Source organism: Trichosurus vulpecula, chromosome 5, assembly GCF_011100635.1.
Source record: "Trichosurus vulpecula isolate mTriVul1 chromosome 5, mTriVul1.pri, whole genome shotgun sequence".
NCBI classification, from domain to species: Eukaryota; Metazoa; Chordata; class Mammalia; order Diprotodontia; family Phalangeridae; genus Trichosurus; species Trichosurus vulpecula.
This window is the reverse complement of record NC_050577.1, coordinates 159,568,742-159,590,279: the sequence shown is the minus strand read 5'-3', so window position 1 is coordinate 159,590,279 and position 21,538 is coordinate 159,568,742. Positions and strand designations below refer to the sequence as shown.

At 34.5% G+C, this 21,538-nt stretch overlaps 1 protein-coding gene across 1 annotated transcript in view; it reads left to right on the top strand.

Moving 5' to 3' along the window:
• SEMA3E (semaphorin 3E) overlaps positions 1-21,538 on the top strand; it is a 354,392-nt gene that overhangs the window by 267,916 nt on the left and 64,938 nt on the right. Inside the window, exon 5 of the mRNA XM_036760437.1 lies at positions 14,263-14,356. Within this exon, the coding sequence (XP_036616332.1) occupies positions 14,263-14,356 (94 nt within the window). The remainder of the gene's footprint in view (positions 1-14,262; positions 14,357-21,538) is intronic.

Genomic DNA, 21,538 nt, shown 5'->3' with positions numbered 1-21,538 from the left:
GAAGCTTTGACCGGTCACTCCTGTAAATTTCACTTCTTTCATTTGGTAGCAAATGCCTCTCAAATGACTGATTATATGATAACATACTATTTGCACTATGGAAGGGAAGAAGGAAATACCCACAGAAGACTTGGGTCTTCAAAAATGATTTATTAAAATATATTTTTCCAATGTATGGAAATTACAATGAGGATATTACATCTCGTTTAATCTGTGTTCAGACTGGGGTAATACAATGGTGTGGTAGTTCCAAAAGATGAAAACTGCAACTTTCCCTTCTTCTATGGGAAAAGTTCTATCTCTGATCTGTGTTAGAGATACTCCTTCCTTTTGGTGGATTCCAGGATGGAAGTATGTTTGGGGATCTTTGAGCATAACTTGGTTGAGGTCATGAAAGCATGGGATTGATATGTTTTCTCTTTTACTCAATGTTAAGTAATAAGATTGTAGGGGGTTTATCTGTGATCCCACAAATCATATTGGACCCTATGGACATTTGTCTATTTGTTTAAAATTAGAGAGAGAGGGAAAGATGTTCTTGACTACTTTTGGGGTGAAAAGAAATAAATCAAGTACAAATTTAAACAGGATACTGGTCAAATCAATAACAAATCATCCCAGGGAGTTAAAGAGGAATTCCAAGAAGATAGCCATGGATTGTTCTCTCAGAATGATCTCTTTTAGAGGTGCTTATTGAATTTTCCTTTGGGATTCATATATGAACTTGGGGCTTAGGGGGAGCAATACCTTAATTATTAATAAAGACGTACAAATATATGTATGCATGAACTAATATTTTCTGTAGCAAGCACTATCAGTTCAAGTAGAAGTAACCTTTTACATGTAATAAAAAGATCACAGAAATTATACACCAGACACTATTAAATGAATTACATGAGTCCCAATCCATACATTGACTCAATTGCCATGAGTGGGTATAAGAAAATAAAAGGCATGTTTCTTCAGTTTGTGAGCCATTGTTTATTCTTAATGGAAGTGTTTAGAATTTTACATTTAAAGCAGTATTGGGAACTTTTTATATTCAGTGTGTCTTACATAGAGATTAAATACAATACTTACAATTTTCTAGGGAAAGTATCATATTATAAATGTATTTTAGGAAAAATATCGTAAATATCTCAGTCCAAATATCTCAGATTCCTAGGTCTTTATCCCAAAGATACCAAGGAAAAGGAGAAAGGACTTATATGTCGAAAAACATTTAAAGCAGCTCTTTTTGTGATGGCAAAGAATTGGAAATTGAGGGGATGCTCATCAGTTGGGGAATGGCTGAACAGGTGGTGGTATGTATGACTGCAATTTTGTAGAGACTCATTTTGTGGGCAATTACTGGAACAGTGAGAAAAAAGAAAGCCTATGTCATTCAAAGGTATATTCTTCAGAGAGGCCAGAATTGGCACATGTACTCACAGACATACAGAAAGTTATTTGTCATACACTGCAGGTAAGCTTGACACTGAATGGGAAAAGATAAAAGTGGAAAAGATAAAAGAGAGAATCCAGTGTTACCAGTACACTTCTCCTCAAATTGATGAATTAGATTTGAAGTGGGATGACATATCAGATATCCCGAATCCTCTATTTCTAGAAGGCTGAGTGTACAAAAACAAATTTATCATGCTCTTTGGAATTCCCCCACCCCCAATAAAAGATGTAGTTGATAGTACTTGCACTGGAAAAAGCACTGGATTTGTAATCAGAGGAGTTTGAATTTGTATCAGTGTTTTTTGTAATTTGCTACTTGTTTGACATTGGGCTAATGTTTTAGTCTACCTGAGCCTTAATTTCCTCTTATGGTGATGAATGTTATATGAAATGGTCTATCAGGTCTTTTCTAGACATAAAGATAAAATCTCATAAACTCTTGGCTGAATTTGTCAAGTCAATCAAAAGGTCAGTTAAATTATACATGTGTTGTTGTACAACTCAGTCATACCACAGTATTAAGATATCTAATTTGGAAGAAAGATAATTGAGTACTCTCAGGCTATTGTGATTAAATTTTAGTAATGTGTTGTTTTACATTTTATCTGTCAATATTAACTGTTAACATTGATTCGTGTTAATAAAAAGTAATTCTGCTACCCATGCTTTCCGAAGTTGTGTCTGGTTCAAATAGCACTTCCATTGTTTGTAGGGTGGAGTCAGGAAGAACATGGAACTAATCAGTGGTTTTCAAAGTCTAACATTTGCTTTTGACTGATAGTACAAATGGCAAATTATGAATAACTTAAGTGCAAACTCGATTAATTTAGAAAATATTAGCCTAAAATTTTAAAATCTGTTTATATATGTTTAATAACAGCTTTATTTACTCCTTTTTGTAGTATTTATTTGAAGATTTCTAATATTAATATAGAGTACAGTATGCATATTTTGGGTCTAGAATTATTGCAACCACTTCCAAAATAGCTTCCAAACATTTTATCTCTAATGCATAAATGATTTCTTCCATAGTATCATGCTGCTTTAAGGAAAAAAAATATTTATCAAATATATTTAATTTTTCCCCAAAAACATACATTTCTTATTTTGATGAACCTCCTGTTCTTCACATTCACTTCTAAGCTATTAATATTGATGTAGAATGTTGCTTTCTTCTACTAGTAGTAGAAAAAACAAACAAATCTATCTTTATATCTTTTATTCTTATCTCATTATTATGTATTTTAAAATGTTTTATCATTATTACAGGGAAAACCTTTTATTCAATTATCCTTTGCTATCATTTAGATTTCCATATTTTTTGGATTTAAATCTCCTTCAAGAAAACAAAAAGGCATGTACAGAAAAATATTTTAGAATGTTTCTTCCAAGTGATATCTATCACTTCTTGGTTGTTTGAAGTATAGTTTTCTACAGCAAGTCATGTCTTTGGAAGGTGAATTACCTCTTGAGTCAGAACACCTGGGTTCAAACCTTACCTTGCTACTACCTGTGTGGCTTGGGGTAAGTAATATAATCTTGTTGGTCCTCACTTTGCTCATCTCTAAAATGGAGGGGTTGGGGAAGATGTTTTTTTTAGCGAAAAATCTCCTAGGTCAAGTGATTCCTAACTTTTTGAGTGTAATAGTACCTTAGATCATTCATATTAATCATCAGTCATCAATTCACTAATCTCATCTTTTGATTGAGAAAAACAATGAAGCAATGAAATCATAAATAATTTAAATGAATTTTTCTCATTAGTAATGATAGCATCCAACTATATTTGAAAAATAATAATTACTATATGTATGTATCTCTTAGGGAATATTCCAAGCATAAGTCTTACATTGGAGCTAAACAAAGATTAAAATAATATATTTTTTTTGATGAACTCTTGTATAGTTGGCTGACCCTGATTCAGGCTGGTCACCTGGTACTTTAGTTCTGATATTGGAGCAAAATGAGACACTCAGGTTAGCAAACAGAAGGGTGACTTAGTCATTCATAACATATAAAGAATACAGTACTCAGTTCTGGTAGATGTGGCTCCCTTTGCCTCTATACAGCACTGTGTCTAGTCAGCAGGACAGGGTATCATCACTCACCTGACTTTGGGACATCTGTCAAGTCTAATGCACCTTGGCTCCACATGACAATGCCATTTTATACACTTGGGTGAACACTCCCCACCTGGCTGATCTCCTTGACTTCATGATCTCCTCAAATTTATCATTTTACAAGATATAACACCAACGTTACTAGCAGCTGCCATGGAGGTATAAGGCCAACAACATCAGCACACAGGAGGGCTGCTAGCGCAGATTCTTTGATCTGCTTTTCTGAAAGAAAGCAACTTAAAGGGGTTTAAAATCTCACTTTAATTAAACATACATATATCATTCACTTAGTTCAGGGGAAAAGCTCAGCACCCTGAACTTCAGAGAAAGCACAAACAGAAATTACAAGCAGAAATTATATAAACAGAGCAAATAACACAAATCAGCAGACAAGGCTTCTAGCTGTCTTTCCATAGCAATACATACATAGTTACCAGAGAAAGAAGCACAAACATCTGGGTTTTAAAAGCCAGGGGGTTCCTTAAGGGCTACCCAGAGTCTCATCTGGTCAAATCACACAAACATTCTTCCAAGGAGTGAGCCCCCAAAGCAAAATGATAACTTCAGAGTATGTATACACTTCTTCAAGGTCAGCCCACAGAGGACGTCACAACCATGTAACTCAAACTCATGTCACTTAAGCTTTCTTGTGACATAAGCAGGTCATCAAAGACTCTTGATTCAAAGGCAAGACTCAATCAAAGGCACTTAATTGCCTTGGTGCTGAGAAGCATTCCAAAAGAAAAAACAACAAGAAATCCCACTTTGCTTGCCATTACACAAGATCAAATCAACTCTGAAAACAACATTTCCTCAGTACCGCCTGCCTTTGGAGACTCTCCTTCCCCCTGCTGGGAGGGGTTTGGATGGTGGACATTGGAGAGCACCTTCCAGAACCTGTACTACTTAAGATGGTTGGTGTTGTTTAGTCATTTCAGCCCATTTGTTTTTGACTCTTGGTGGCCCCTTTTGAAAATTTTCTTGGCAAAGGCACTAGAGTGGTTTGGCATTACTTTCTCCAGCTCATTTAAACTGAGGAAACTCGGGCAAGGAGGGTTAATTAATTTGCCCAGGTCACATAGCTAGTAAGTATTTAAAGCTAGATTTGACCTTAGGAGGAAGAATCTTCCTGACTTCAGGTCCAACACTGTATCTACTGTGCCACATAGCAGCCTCTTCAATATTTAAGGAAGGTACCCCTGTTCTAGTTGTGCTGTTCTGGAAATAATTTAGTCCAGGAGAGCAACCAGGGGATGTAATTCTGTAAATCATATTTCATCAAATCATTTCCCACCCCAACTGCAGAACTTCATCATCTCTAGCCCCATATATCTTCTTTTACACTTCTTGAGGGCAAAGACTGTCTTATAGCTTACTCTTGTTTCCTCAGTGCTTAGCACTGAGCCTGGCAACAGGCTTCATAAATGTTGATTGTCCCTGACTCTGAATCCTAATACCATTCTGAATCAGTAGGGCCCAGACCACCAGGAGGATGTGTCAAAAGCTAGGTGACTTGAACATTAACTCCTGGAGCCAATCAAATCTTGGGAACTTTAGAAAAAACAAATTGCCTAAAACACATGACCTATAGTGTCTTCCCATAGCTCTCCTGTCCTTAGGGGGCCTTGGCACACAGGCTGATCTAGAGATAGGAACATAGTTGAAGAACTGGGAAGAACCTTAAGAATTACCTAATTCATGTCTCTCATTTTGCACCAGTTCCCAAGAATGAATACTGTTTTTAGTTCTGTAAGACTGCACTGTCTAGGAAAGCAGGTTGCCAGCAAGTGATATTTTAAAATTGAACCTTAGTAGAAATTGCTCGTCTTTCTACAAACAGTGCCATCACAGGCCATGACATCTATAATATATCTTGTCTTCCATAAATACCTGTGCTTTGTGTCTTACCCAGTACCAATCCCTGTGCACTTTTGGTTTTCTTCAGACTTGTGATTTCACTGGTAAAGAGAACTCTCCATGTGAAAACTCCCTCCACCATGGCATATCAATATTGCTTCTCTTACTCAAAATCTTAATGAATTGTCTGGAGTCATTAAGAGAGTAAGTGATTTGTCCAAGGTCTCAAAGATGGTATGACCCTGTACCCAGTGATTCTGGGTGGGGCCTTACTCAAGCTTGTTTCCCAGTAGTTTAGTTCAGTCTCTGTACCTGGAAAGCTCTTTGTTTCATATAGCCTGGAAATATATTAAAAATGTTCTTTGTAATTTTTTATGAATCAGCATTATGTCTGTGGAATTATAAATAATGTTTGGTCTATTCCTGGAGCAGCTAGGTGGCACAGCGGATAGAGCACTGGACCTGGAGTCAGGCAGACCCAAATTCAGATGCCACTTCAGACACTTACTACCTGTATGACCCTGAGCAAAGTCATTTAACCCTGTTTGCCTCAGTTTTGTCATTTGTAAAATGAGCTGGAGAAAGAAATGGCAAACCATTCCAGTATCTTTGCCAAGAAAACTCTAAATGGGGTCATGAAGAATCAGATATGACTGAAAAATAACTCTAAACAACAAGGAGAAGGATATTCAGCAGGGACACCCAAAATTGATTCAGTCATGCTTGCTTTGTACTTAGATGATGAAGAAGTAACATCAGTCATCTGAGCCCATATTCCACCAAGCCAACCAAGTTTTCAGGAACATCTCAATACTTTTCAAGAAAAATTAGCCTACTCTGCATGACATGGGGGGAAAGGTTAAGATATTTCTCCTATCACAATAGGTCTTCCTAACTCGAATTCAGCCCTCTGTTCACTGCACCCAGTTTGACATATAATGACACTAAGTCAATATTTGTGTTGAAATGAATTAATGAAATGGAATTTTAATTAGCTTCTAAGAGTATAGTAGGATGATTTTAGTATACTGCTTGTTGTTAATGCATAGAACTGTATTAGTCATATTGCTATAATGTGTAGTCGAAAGAGCAGTAAACCCAGAAGCAGGAGATATTTACCGTTAAGATCTTTGTTCTGATATTTACTAAGTGTGTGACTATTAAAGTTACCTAATTACTCTGTACCTCAAATTTCTCAAGTGGAAAATGAGGCAAATAGTGTTTATATTACCTTTCTCCTTGTATTAAGGAATATTTTCCCCTCTCTTTATGTCCCCAGAGCCTCATACAGTGCTTTGCATGTAGTAGTCATTTGAATATACATCTGTTGAATTAACCTTAAAGCACTATATGGTAGGAATGTAAGTAATTATTATATGTTAAATAATAATTTCATTTTACTTTCTGTTTTAGGGGATACAATTTCAAAGTTGAAATGGACCACCTGATTTAGCTAAAATTATAAATGAGCATTTAATTAAAATATTATTATTAGCCAATATTTATATAGTGCTTTAAAATTTTCAAAGAACTTTTACAAATATTATTTCATTTGATACTCATAACAAGCTATTATTAATGCCATTTTAGAAATGAGTAAACTGACATAAACAGATTAAGAGACTTTCCCAGAGCCCTGTAGATATACAGAATCTGAGGCCAGAATTAAACTCAGGTCTTTCTTCATGACTTCAGATCTGACCCTTTTCTCCATTGTACCAAATAACAGCCTCTGTTATCATTATAATAATTATAATAATAAACCATGTTAAACTATTAACTCAAGGTTCAATTTGATTATTTTTCAACTGTGATCATAAAAGTTTTTTCCTACCTATCTTTCTGGCCTGTAAAATTACACTCTTACTTCATTCTCACCTGGGTTTTCCTCACTCAAAGTGAATCATGAAATGGTTTTCCCAAAGTACAAAATCATAAATTTAACATTAGTTTTATGTAAATAAACGGGAAGACAAATTTGTAACTGAGAGGTTTTTGATGGCCTATTCTGTGCCAGGTAGAGACAAGTTCAATTCTTCATTGAGGTCACTTTAGTTGAGTTATATTAACATGTTTTCTATCATTTTAAATCAAAAATTCCTCACCCTTTCAATGAACCTTAAACCTTAGATGTCTGAAATCCTTGTAGCTCTAAAACAGAAATTTCTCTAGACTCTCAACATATTTAATGTTTATCATTGATTTGGTGTCAGGAATCAAATCTACTCCCTGTAGGCATTTTAAATGTGTAACAACTGTTAAAGGTGGATTTTTTAACTGAAAAAGGAATCTCATTGTATTTGATTCAATATTCCTTTGCATTTATTTACCATATATTCATACAATTAAAGAATACTAGTGTTGTAAAGCATCTTAGAAATTATCTATGGTAAATCAACTCATTTACATTTACAAATGGGAAAACTGAAACCCACAGAAGCAAAGGGAATTCAATTTTGATCTTTATCAGTAATATTCTTATAGACAACTTACTTGACTTTATTATAAAATAAAACAATAAAATTTAATATAAAATTTAGAGCCATATTTTCTTGAGCATTGTTTTTTTCTAAATAAATGTTTATTAAAATCCCTTTGAAACTATGTGCCAGTTACTTAACCGCTCTTTTTCTTAGCTTTCTAATCTGTAAAAATGAGGGGATTGAAATAAACTTCTAAGGTATCTTCCAGAATTAAATAAACCTATGTTCTTATGAACATATATCTACCCATTTGTTTCTATAGATAGAAATAATAGGAAACAAGTCACTTTCACCTGGGACATAGAATAGAAATTCTTGTACTTCTAAATTAATTTTTTTTCTTTTCTGCTCTTTCCCTACATTTTGTTTACTCTTCAGGGAAAATTTTCAAATGTACATTAATAGAATTCTTCATTCCTTAGGAAAAAATGAATACTCTCATAAATGATAACTCTAAGTAGTTTGGGTCTATGTTATTAACTAGCTATTAGAGTAAAGGTTGAAGTACATATTGTGATTATTTATTCAAGAGAGTCATAAATCAAATGAGCTCATTGCTTATTTTTCAGGGGATATGGAAATATTAATAATATTCCTCCCCCAGTGTATTTTTGGACAGGATTTTTACTCTAACCACTGGAAATTGCCAGTAAAATAAATGACAAATTGAATTGTCTTATGTCTGTAATGCTTCAGTGTTCTTCTGACACCTTTTAAGGAATTCCAGTGTCACTAACACAAGGAAGGGCTAGAATTTTAGTGTTAGTCCATGAAGCTGATTTATTAATGTCTAACTTGTTATTCATTTAAGTTGGCATCATGTGCAATGACACATCTAACATCTGAAATGTAGTGACTCATCTTTAGTGGAAATAGCTCACAACAGTCACCTTATGCTTTGGGGGTTCCCCTCAAAGCTTAAGATGGAAAAGCTCCTTTAGAAAGAATGACCACTTAAAATTTGCAAATCTTTTTCTTAAAGCATGTGCATCTGTTAACATTTATGAGCTAGATGCCCTGCTTTCTATCAAACCCGGTAAAACCCACTGAAAGTCCCCTCCATGTTACAGTGAAACCCAGATTGTAGTCTACCTTGAAAACTAGTGATGCCTTGTAAATTTAAACCATATTGCTTTGGCCAAAATTCCAGCTGTTAAAACACAGATAATGAAAAGACAGAATAAATAGTGCCCAATGTTCTCCATGTAGTTAAACCACACCCTCACCTATTACATGAACCATAAAAGGTGATTGCTTTGGGGTCAATGACAATGTCATAATGGTTCACTTTTTTGGTTTATTTGATTGTCAAATTCCTTTCTATGGAAGACAATTATATCATTTCCTATTAATCATTTCATGGGAGCATTCATTGAATTAGGCACATTGCTTAAAATTTACAGAGAACCTTCAACATAATGTGCATTTATTATTGAATTGGTAATTAGCTAAACATTAAAGACATTTTGAATTTGACTAAAGATAAAGCATATGTTTAGGATAATTTCCTTCAGGTAAAACTTAATACTGTGTAGTTCTGTTTTTCTCCTATGATGGAAAAAAGCCACACTGTCTTTTGATTGTTCTTACATATTTCACTCTGTTGTCTTCTATATTTGTTTTGTTCTTCCTCATATTGGATTATAAAGTCTTTAAAATCAAGAGACTCCATTATAATTGACTCAGAGCAGGAAGGGACCTTAAAAATAATTAGTCCAGCCTGTTTTGCAGATAAGGAAACTGAAGCCCAGGTCCTATGAGGCCAACTCCCAGATTTTATAGCATTCTCTTATTTATATTTTTATCCTAGGCATCATCCTTACCTCCTCACTCTCTCTCACCTCCATATCCAATCAGTTATCAAGGCCTCTCATTTTATCCTCATAACATTTTTCTTACATATCCCTTTCTCTCTCTCTCTCTCTCTCTCTCTCTCTCTCTCTCTCTCTCTCTCTCTCTCTCTCTCTCTCTCTCTCTCTCTCTTTCCCTCTGTCTCTCTCTTTCTCTCCTTCTACCACTGCGGTAACTATACTATTTTTAAATCATGGGCAATACAGAAACAGGTAGTAGATCTGATTTGGTCCATAGGCCATAGTTACTGACCCCTGGTCCAGACGTCATTTCACAGGATACCCTTTGCATTGATGTATACTGATGATATGTGTTTCAGGTCTTTTTTTTTTTTGGTTGGCAGGGCAATTGGGGTTAAGTAACTTGCCCAAGGTCACACAGCTAGTACATGTGTCAAAGTGTCTGAGGTCAGATTTGAACTCAGGTCCTCCTGACTCCAGGGCGGGTGCTCTACTCACTGCGCCACCCAGCTGCCCCGATATGTATTTCATAGAGATGCTGAAAATAGATAAGGAGCTGGGCCCCAGTGTGTTAAATTGAAGGAAGACAAAGGACAAAAGTACATTTGGTAAAGTGCACATTGCTTTCAATAATCACAAGATACTCCATGAAAACAACAAAGAAAAAAATCACTTTAACACCAATATTCTAATGGTGATGACTTATATCTCTGGATCATGTAATACATCTTTTAACAATCAAAGATATAGTTGATCCATGGGAAAGTAGAAAAATACATGGTTGCTACAGTTGGCTACAGTGTATTGCCAGTGATGACTCTCATGCAGTAACTGGCATAAAATCAATCCAAGAAGTTCATGATCAGAAAAGAAGGCGATCCAGTCATATGAACAGGGCAAAAATTTATCACACAAGAATATTACATGAAAACAAAGGCACAGATATGTTTTCATATGTGCAAGTGGAGGTAATTCCCACAATGATGTGCTCACAGATCCACTGCAACATGAAACATTAATGTAGATCATATGAGTGTTTCTCATGTCATTTTAATTGTCATAGGTTTTCCCATATATTTGAAATTCTACATAAAATCATGTTTATAGAAAATATGAAGACTCACTTATTCTGCCTCTCAATTAAATATTTCATATTACAACCATAACAAGTCTTAGGAATGTTATTTTTCTTCTCAAGAAAAGCATGTTCTGTTTGTGTAATCAGGCAAAAATTAGTGACTTTTAACTGTTTAACAGTATTCCCAAAATCAAATTAGCCAAACCATTCCTTTTCCATACTGGTATTCTCTTGAGTCTCCATTGGTTCTCAAATAGACTTAATCTACACAAGAAAAAAGGCAAAAACCTATGCTGTTGCTACTTAAAAGTTTATGATAATATTTCAGGTTGATATGGTACCTTTTATACAAACTGCCTCATTTCTTAAAGAAATATTTATTGAATTTCTACTCATTGTGCTAGGTGTTGACACATCTGAGTCTCCAACTGAAATTATCTGTAAGAAAACATTAGTGAGCACTTTTGTGGTAATAAAAAAAGCTAGAAATAAAGTGGGTCCTCATTATATGTGATATTATTGTGCCATAAGAAAAGCTGAACATGAGGAATTCAAAGAAACAAGGAAAAGCTTTTATAAACAGATGTAGAAGAAGATAAGCAGAAATAATAGAACAAAATACACAACGACAACAGTAATACAAACAAAATCACACTAAAAGGGAGATGAGCTCAGACCAATTACTTTGAACAATCTTGGTCTCAGAGGACAAATGAAACACACTTTCCTTCTCTTGGTAGGAAAGGGTGGCATACGTGTAGACTACTGCCTACATTGTTAGGCATTCTTGTTTTGGTTGGTATGATTTAATATTTTTATTGTTAAAAGGGAAGGTTCTAGAATATATGGGGGGGTGACTGATACTATAAAGAAAAGTCATCAATAGAACTTATTTTTTAAAGTCATCAATGTCTTTCAATATAGTGACAATTAAACCTTAAAATTAGTAACAAAAATGGCATGAGATAAAAAATGGAATTGTTTAATAGATCTGGAGAATAAGTAGAATATCACTAAAATAACAGTAAATAAGTCCCATTCTAGATTCACTTCTTTGCCTGATTTTGGTAACTGATGCCTTTTAAAAAAAGATAAAAAAGATTTTTATCTTCATACCTAATCTGTCTTTGACTTCATTTTTTGCAACCTCCAAGAGATGTTGAATAAATAAATGATCTAATGGGCTAGGCTTATTGTCTGTAAAATAAATTGAGGCCTCCTGTTGATTTTTCAACATTTATTCAACAGTTGTCCTTAGAATAATCACTTGATTATTACCAAATTAGAATACTGGTGAAATAATTAGTTAAAGTGAAAGTTACCTTTAATTGTCATGCTCAGGCTTTTAAGGCCCTCCACTGAGAATAGACAACACTTTATTAAATTGAAATATTAAATATTTTCTAATTCAGATAGCCTAAATTGTAAAGATCACCCATTACCCATGCAGACTTATTTTACTTTGTCATTTAATAAGTAATGAGCTAGAATTCATTATTCCTGTTCCTTCTATCAATATTCTAAGGAAATTAACTTAGAAAATTAAGACAGTACTTTGATTTCTAAATGCAGCATGGAATGTCACAAGCCATGTCCCCAACACCTAACAGAATTCCTTGCACATAATAGGTGTTTAATTCATGTTTGCTAATATTGTTGAGCTGTCGGTACTGACTGTGTGACTATATGGGCAAGCCATTTATTTTTATTTATTTTTGTTGTTGTGGAAGTCTCCCTTAGATAATGCTGTATGAGTATAAGTTGCAAAACTTACCAATTAATATTGGTGGAGAGAATTTCCACACCTATTGAATAATTTTTAAAATAGAAAGCAAATTGCTTTTAACAAATATGCATAGTCAAGCAAAAGAAACTGCCACCTTTGTCATGTCCCAAATACCATCTTATTCTGAACCTCTATGTTCATCACCTCTCTCTGAGGAGGTGGGATATTTCACAATTGGTCCTCTGAATTGTGGTTTGTCCTTGTCTATATCAGAGTTCTTCAGATTTTCAGAGTGGTTTGTTTCTGCAGTGCTGTTGTTATTGTATAAATTGTGTCTGTTCTCATCATTTCACTGCATCAGTTCACACAAGTCTTCCTATGTTTCACTGAAACTGTTCTTTTCATAATTTATTATGTCACAGTAGTTTTCCAGTAATTCATATACCATAATTTGTTCAGCTATTCCTCAATTGATTGACATCCCCCTTTGTTTCAATAGTATTCATTTTCATAACTGGTTTTCTAAACTATTTATTTAATCTATAATGTGGTTGACACACTTCATGAGAATTCCTTGAAAAAATAACTATTAAAGACCTTTGAATGGCATGAACAGAAAGGACATTTCTGTGGTTACATGCATCAAGTAGGAACTTACATGGTGAAACATTTTCACGGATGTCTTCATTTTTAATAGTACATTTGTACTGAAGCCAGACATTAATACTGAAATATTTGCTAGCAATATTCCATTTCAAGGTAAATCTTTAACATTAATTTTAGACATTAATGAGTCTCTTATGTATTCTCTGTGGTCTTCCACTTCATTTTTTTCTTATTCAAAATAATGAAAAACTAGTTACTTATTTCTACAAAATACTGAAAATGTTTGATGTTTATGCCACTAACCCATAACTGCAAAGTAACCAATATTAGAATTTGATAGAGTACCCCATTTGGTTAGAATTTGTGGTTGCCACTCAACTTCAACAGAATGCCTGAAATGCATCCTCATCTCTAAAACTTCCCAATTTCATTTTTGGAAGTTCTGTATTTGGTTTACTGAAGCGTTTTCTCAGTAACTTGACTTGATCAACATTTTGCTCCTTTATAACAAAAATTCTTAACTTGGAATCTTGGAAGTCCGAAAGGGTCCTTGGATAGATTTCAATGGGTCCATCAATTTGAATAGGAAAAATTACATCTTTTTTCAATTAATTTCTAATTGAAATTTAACATTTACTTCCATTGATCTTATACATTCAGAAACATTCTGAAAAGTGGACCATAGACTTTAACAGACTGCCCAGGGGTCCGTGACACAATAAGGTTAAGAACTCTTGCTTTAGATATGTTCCAATGCATCTCAGGATGACTTAATATCATCTGACATTCTAGACCACCATCAATCATCTTTCTTCTATCTGTTTAGCAAATGAAGGGACTTGACTTCTTAGTTTTCTATAATTGGCTAATTTTCTGGGATGTGGTATGTCTGAACATGTGGCAAAACATGTGTGAGCCAGTAAAAGGCTTGGACTTATTTACAAAGTCCTATGTACACCTAACCATTTTATGCTCTTCAACAGTGATCACTTCATAGGAAATAAAACACTGTGAGATAAAAATATTATCTAGGAAAGTGATCTCTTGTTTAAACTAAAGAGTGATGAGTTATTAGAAAAACTAAATCATCATTAATTTTATGTAGTTTTAATGGATTTTGTGGTTTTCTTTCCAGGGTCATCTATTTCAGTTGGAATCACATAGATTTGAGCGAGGAAGAGGCAGATGTCCTTTTGACCCCAATTCCTCCTTCACCTCTACTCTAATTGGTAATTATCTCTGTTCCAATCTTCTGGATGCTGTCACCCTATCTGTGGAAACTGCTTTTGCCAATCCCTTAACATGGTATCAGTATTTCTTTATAACTTTTACCCTATCAAACTTACATCCAAGAATATTGTTGCCATTCATATTAGATTTCATCCAGTGCTAATGTAAGCAGGATCAGATGTTACATTGCTTGTGTCATTTTGAAAACGTGATTGACTGTCACCTAATAGCTGATTCAGTAGTAATTTCTTAACTATAAAAATATACTTAGTGCAGCACATTTTTCTTAACTTTATTAGTAAATCTAGTTTCCATGTGGCAAATAAAACCCTTTTATTTTGAGTACATTCTAAAATATTTGCTGAAGATAATTGATTGTTCACTTTTGCTACATCCTGTTCCTTATGTTTTCCCTGCTTTTTGGTGGATCATTTAAAATGTTGATTCTTTAATTTCTCACTTTATCCCTTGACTTACATTTATATAATGAAAGTTTAAAACGTAGTCACTGTAGTTTCTGTTATTTTCCTCTGAGACCTGTGATTTCCTAAATGTAGGGAACTCTTGGCAAGAAAAAATTGTCTCTCCCAAAGTAGAGCAGCGTCTGTTTTACAACTGATAATCTTAGAGAATTGCCTAGGGACAATGAGAGGTGAAGTGACCTGCCATAGATCACACATTTAATATATGTGAGAAACTGGAACAGATCATAGGCCTTCCTGATTTCAAGGACAGCTAGCTATCAACTTTACCTTGCTCTTTTTCTCTGAATATTTTAGTTCTTTTTAATATTGTCTCCATAGTTTGGGAAAATCTAAGACTATACCTGGAATAACCAAGTCACAGAATCCCTGACGTATAAAGGACCTCAAAGATCATCTAATCTAAATAGTATATGAGCTGAAATCTCCTTTACAATGTTCTGTGTTTCTGCCCTTGACTTTCCTCCTTCAAAAACATTAAAGCATATGAAGATTTTTTTCTCTAACTTTAGTATTATTTAGAACTGTAATGTCAAAATATCCCAGTACCATGATTATAAGTAGAGATAGATGAATTTGCAGCTGAAAATTGAAAGTAGCAGCATTTTAACACCTAACTCACTAGAAGTATTAAGAGAAATGAATTTATGCTAGTCTTAACTTTTTTCCTTAGCCTTGGGTAAGTGGTTCTGAGTAACTAGGAATATATTATTGAATTGGCAGGATTTAGAATTATCATATGAAATATGTGAGTGTGATTACACAGTAAGGGAAGAATACAAAACCAAGATGATTTAACAACATAGTTAGAATTATGTAAAATTCCATATGGTTTTACAATTAGTTAAAATTTGTTGTTTTTTGTCACTCTAGGGATGAAATTTCATGAATAAAAGATTTAAATAGTAATAGTAGCTTGTGCTATGGTTATACCTTACCATGTAGAACCATTGTAAAAACATAAGACTTGAAGTCAGAAAAATATGGTTTTAAATTTTGCCTTTATACTCATTAGGATTGTGATATCAGACAAAAAACTCCACCTTTCTGAAATTTAGCTTCTTCATCTGTAAAATAGAAATAATGATAATTAAACAGCTATCAAAAGTAAGCTGTGAAAAGGGTTTTTCAGTGAAGTGTAGAGTTAGAGGCTCAAAAAGAAATTTTAAAAAGACTGGAGTAGAGATTAGAGACAGGAATCCAACTGAACTCTTTCAGTAATCCTCTCTAAACAACTTTAAAATAATTCCTCAAATCAAATTTTGGAGTGGCAGAGCCAACAAAAGTTCAGGGTGAGACATTTTTCTAGCTTAAGAAAACTTAAGAGCTCCATAGGAAAGGTCTCTGACACCTGCATGGTAGGTAACCCTGAGGCAACTCATGTGGTAGCAGTAATAGAAGTGGGCCTTGGAGCTGGCAGCAGCAACAGTGGCATCAGCAGCAGCAGCTTCCAGAGATGTCAGCTCACAGATGGTAATGGGGGTCAGATAACTGATCAGAAAGAGATTACAATGGACCCTTTGCTGGCACTCGTATAGCTGGCACTGATTGGCAGCTCTATTGCCCATATACAGCTGCAGGTCTCAGTTCCCTATTGGAAGAGTGATTGTGATTGGTCACAAGGGAGTCATCAATGCTTGTGACTTCAGGGGAGCAAGTGCTCTTCTTGGGAAAGATCAGAGACCCCCCAACTAGGAGAGTAGCGACCACACCTCTCATTGGATCATACCACCTTGGAAGCACTGAAAACTTGCAGAGTCCCAGAAGCAGTTCTGCACACAGTAGCACAAAAAATCCTGGAAAGTAGATCGTAAGATCATTTGAGAATTATTGGACTACTTGAAAGTCATGATAAAAAACAAAAACAAAAAAATAACCTAGCCATCATATTTCAAGAAATTGTCAAGGAAAACTGCCCCAATATCTCAGATTCAGAGGGTAAATTAGAAATTGAGATTCCAGGTATCACCCCCTGAGAGAGATCCCGAAATGAAAACTACTAGGAATATTATAGCCAAATTCTAGAACTACCAGGTCAAGGAGAAAATATTGCAGGCAGCCACACAGAGAAACAATTCAAATATCATGGAGCCATAGTCAGTATAACACAAGATTTAGCAGTTTCCATTGTAAAGGAGCAGAGGGTTTGGGATATGATATTCTTTTTAACTGTCGTAAAATTTATATGTATGTACTATATATACCTACATAATATTTAAGTGTACAGTATGTTGATATCTTTATATCTATATTATTTATATCTATATTACCTTTTTGTTTTTCAGTGCTCTTAGGTTCTTTATAGCTCTAAAATTCTGAGACTGTGACTGTGGACTCATCAATAATTTTTCTATGCATAAAAATGTGAATACTTTCATACATATTTATTTGAATAAATGCATAGTCATTCTAATTTAATAATTAGCGATTTGAATTTAAGCTGTTAATTTAATATGTAACAATTTAAATAATGTCATAGAAAGAAAGTTGTACACTATATCATGCTCCATTATTAAAGCATAGCAAGAGAGTCTAGAAAATGGAGACATTTTTTGTATTTAGAATTGCTTCTTAGCAAGACAAAATTTTCTTCATTTTTCTTAAACTACTCTACCAGTCGCCAGTTAACATCCCTATAGTCTGGAACTTAAAAGCTCAACATTAAAAGAAGGGGAATCTTACAAGAAGGGACAATTTCCAGTATGTTTCCATCGTACTTCCAAATAGAATTACATTATATTGAAATGTAAAGTGCTTGCTGTCTGGGTGGCTTTTCTTCTTACTCAGAATAGAAATCAAATTATAAGAGCTCTCCAAGCCAAACACAAAAGTTATAGAATAATCTCTCCAAAGAAAAGAAATAAAAATATAATTCTTCACATTTATCCATTCCCTTTCATCCCAAAGTACTTTCAAGAGATCATTCGCTCATTGCTGAAATGCAGCAGCCGCTGGAGTGGAAACATGATAACCAGTGTGAGCCAGCAGCACTTTTAAAGAAAGGATGTGAAGAATAATTCACCCAATTGAAAAAGCAGCAGGAATGTGGGCAGGAAAAGTGTAGCTACCTGAGTTGGAATTTGGCAAGCGCAGTGAAGCTAACCCCAGCAGTGAAAGAATGCCCTATATTATGTTTTATGACCATACATTCCCTACTGATGTGTAACAGTAGAACTGGAATGGAATGATGGTGATGATACTTTATAAGTATTTAGTCTTACGATTTATAATGTGTTTTTGTATCCACTATCGCGTTGGATCATCTTAACAACCTTGTGAGATAGCAAGGGCAGGTCATGTGATCTCCATCTTCTAGATGAAAAAACAACAGTTTTCTACACTTAATTAATAAAGAAGCAAATATTTATGTCAACATCATCTCTTTGTTCACTGTAGATGTCACACCCAAATTTTTACTTTTTAATAACAAGTCTAGTTATGTAGAGTTTCAATTTTAGATGTGTCTAGTCTAGGTCTTAAGGTAACTGCTTTCAAATAGTTGAAGAGATGCCATGAGGAAGATGGATTAAACTGGGTCTACTCAGTAGCAAATGGAAGTTGCAGAGCGGAAAGTTTAGGTTTAATGAAAAGAACAACTCCTAACTAGAGCTATCCCCAAATGTAATGAGCTTCCTGAGGAGGCACTGGGTTACCCCTCACTGTTTTTCAAGCACAGGAGCAATTATAGGGGGATAAAGGGGGGATAAAGAAGATTGCTACTTTATTATGGGTTAGAATATATAACTTTTTAAACTTCCTTATGACACTGAGAGACTATGATTCTATGCTTGTGTTAGACAGAGTATCCCAGAGTCTTGATGCACTTTTAATAATTCAGAAGCATAAATGCTATGAACGTACAAAAAAGTTGGAAAGCTCAATTATTTAAATTTTCTTTATACTTATTTGGTTTTGGGAATTTTGAAAAGTAGTTTAAAATTTTCTTTCAGGGCTTCTTAAAGCTAGGATTACAACTGTCATCCTTTCATTCACTGAGCAACAACTGAGGAAAGGTTTTACAAAGTTAAAAAATTGACCAGAACAATGTATAGCAGAAGATAGTGGTTAAGTTGAATTTTAATTAAACATTAACTTATTACATTTATATATAATTAACCTTTCAAATGTTTTTTCATAACTTTGTAGCATTTTTACTTCTGAAATTATTAAAGCTTAATACTGCACAAAGTCTTTTGGGACAATCTCTATTGATTGAAGATTAAGCTCCATGATGTAGATTCTATAATAGCTATATTAAAAGTAAAATTAACATTATACTTGTAATTTAATAAAATTATGATGTAATTTATCATTAAATATGCTTGCAAAAATTAGTTTCAATTTTTTCTCTAAAATATGAAGTGAAAGTGGGCAAAGGAATGAATAAAACATACACTCGGTACCAAATGAAAGTCAAGTACCATGGCTGCATACCTTAGTATTTCTTCACTATTTCGTAGCATCTGGGATTCCATCAGGTATGATCCAACATAGATTCCAATGTCTCCATGCCTTAGTAGATGGTTTTATAAGTTGTTGTAGCCAAAAATTTCTTTGCTCAGTCGACAAACTTTTGGTGATGAATCTCTCCAAGTTCAGCTTGATTGGTCTTCAAATGACAGATATACATAGTTGGCTACAAGGTCCATATTTAAGGCTTTTACAATCTGTAGGACCTGCCAAATCTTACACTTTCTGGCATATTCTCGGAACAAAAGTCGTTTCTGCAACACAATAGAGCAGTACCATAGTACTTTTATGGAGTCACAAAAGTATATTAGTTACAAGTATAACTTAAATGAAATATATAATGTGAATAATGACACCAGTTATTTTCTTCTTAAGAATTTTAAAATAATAATAAATTGAATGATGATTCAAATATCATACACATTGTGAAGGCAATATAAGCTTATTTGAGCCTGAAAGGCAGCATGACATAATAGATTGAGAGCTGGCCTCCAAGCCTTTGTTTCAAGTTCAACTTAAACTTAGGTTAAACCCATAATAAAACAGTAATCTTATTTATGGCATCCCCTATAACAGGTCAAGCATCCTGTCCTTGAAAAACAGTGAAGGGGTAACTCAGTGCATCCTCAGGCAACTGATTACATTTTGGAATAGATCTAGTTAGGAAATCGTTCCTTTCATTAAAGATCTCTGAATTTCTTTCATAAAATGGACCTGTAACCCTGGACAAGTTATTAACCTCTCAGGGATTTAGGCAGCTCTCTATAATAGCATAGCAGAGAAGGAACTGACCTTCTTTGAGAGAGGGAATTTCCTCCTGTTGGAGTGAAATCAGAGTCTCTATCCCTACCTTATCTTTTAGTCCGACACCAAAAAATCTTGTTACCTTAGAGTTGTAACTAGTAGAATCCCTTTCACTTCCTTTTATAAGGAAAAGCTGAATATAATGAATACCATTTTTTGCTTCTGAACAACATCTACCTACCCCTTTGCTAGGTGATAGTCCACAAACCTGTATCTCTGTCTTTAACCCTTTCTCCAATCTTTGCACGCATATTTCCAAATGGGTCCTAGACATTGGGAAGCAGCCTTGCATAGTAGATAGAGTGCTAGATGTGAAGTCAGGAAGACTTGGGTTCAAGTCCCACCTGCTAGCTCAGTGACCATAGGCAAAGCACTTAACCTCTCTGAAACTGAATTTTCTCATATGTAAAATAGGGCTAAGAATACCGATAGGTCCTAACTCATGCAGTAATTTTGAAAATCAAATGATATAATGTATGTCAAGTGCTTTGCCAGGTTTAAAGTGCTAGCTAGGTGTTTCTGTGGCATCTCTGGCTTTATTATCATCGATTTCCTCATATCCTCTCTGTAGTTCAAGCTTCCTGTGGGGCTACATTCGGTATAATCACAAACTAGTAATGACAAAAAGCTTATATTACCCTGTGGATGACATTATATTCTCTTCACTATGCATAGGATATTTAAGTCTATCATTCAATTTACCCAACATCTATTAAGTACATTTTATGTACAAGGACCTCTATACATCACTGAGCAATTTCCAATAATGAGAAATTACCCAGTCCTTGTCTTTTATATGTGAACAGATAAGGGAGAGCATGGCAGAAGTAAAGGATAGATCCAGACAAAAAGCTATAGGAAAAGTTGTAAGATAAGTATCTCACATAAAACTCCTTTACTACTAGTTATAGTTTGTTAAATATCTACATAAATAATAGAAGGGATCTATTGACTGTTTTAGCTGTATTTAGGAGTACAGCAGCCAGAATTTTATTCAGAATTTTATGTGGAATATTTTATATTTTTTTCCGGGCAGTATTCTCCCTCTAACAAAGCAGGGTAGCACTTTATCTGAAACTTAGTCTTAACATTTGGCCTGTAGGACTCTAAAGTTAAATGGCTTGGACAGAGCCATACAGCCACTATACGAATTTCTTAATTGTTAGGCTAAAATTAACACAGGCAAGCAGAGAATCCATCCATACTCTGTTGCATCTCAGCCTCAGAGGCTGCACTGAGTGCCCATTGGATGTGCAGCCTATCAAACTAATCCTTGGGTATATGTTTATGCATGTGTGCATGCAAGAGTACATTAACATGTTAATCCTGGAGATAGACTATAAACTAAAAGACCAACTGAATAGGAGGAGAAGGCCAGATTGCATTTGAGAAAATTGTACAGAATCCTGAATGTTTCTAAACACT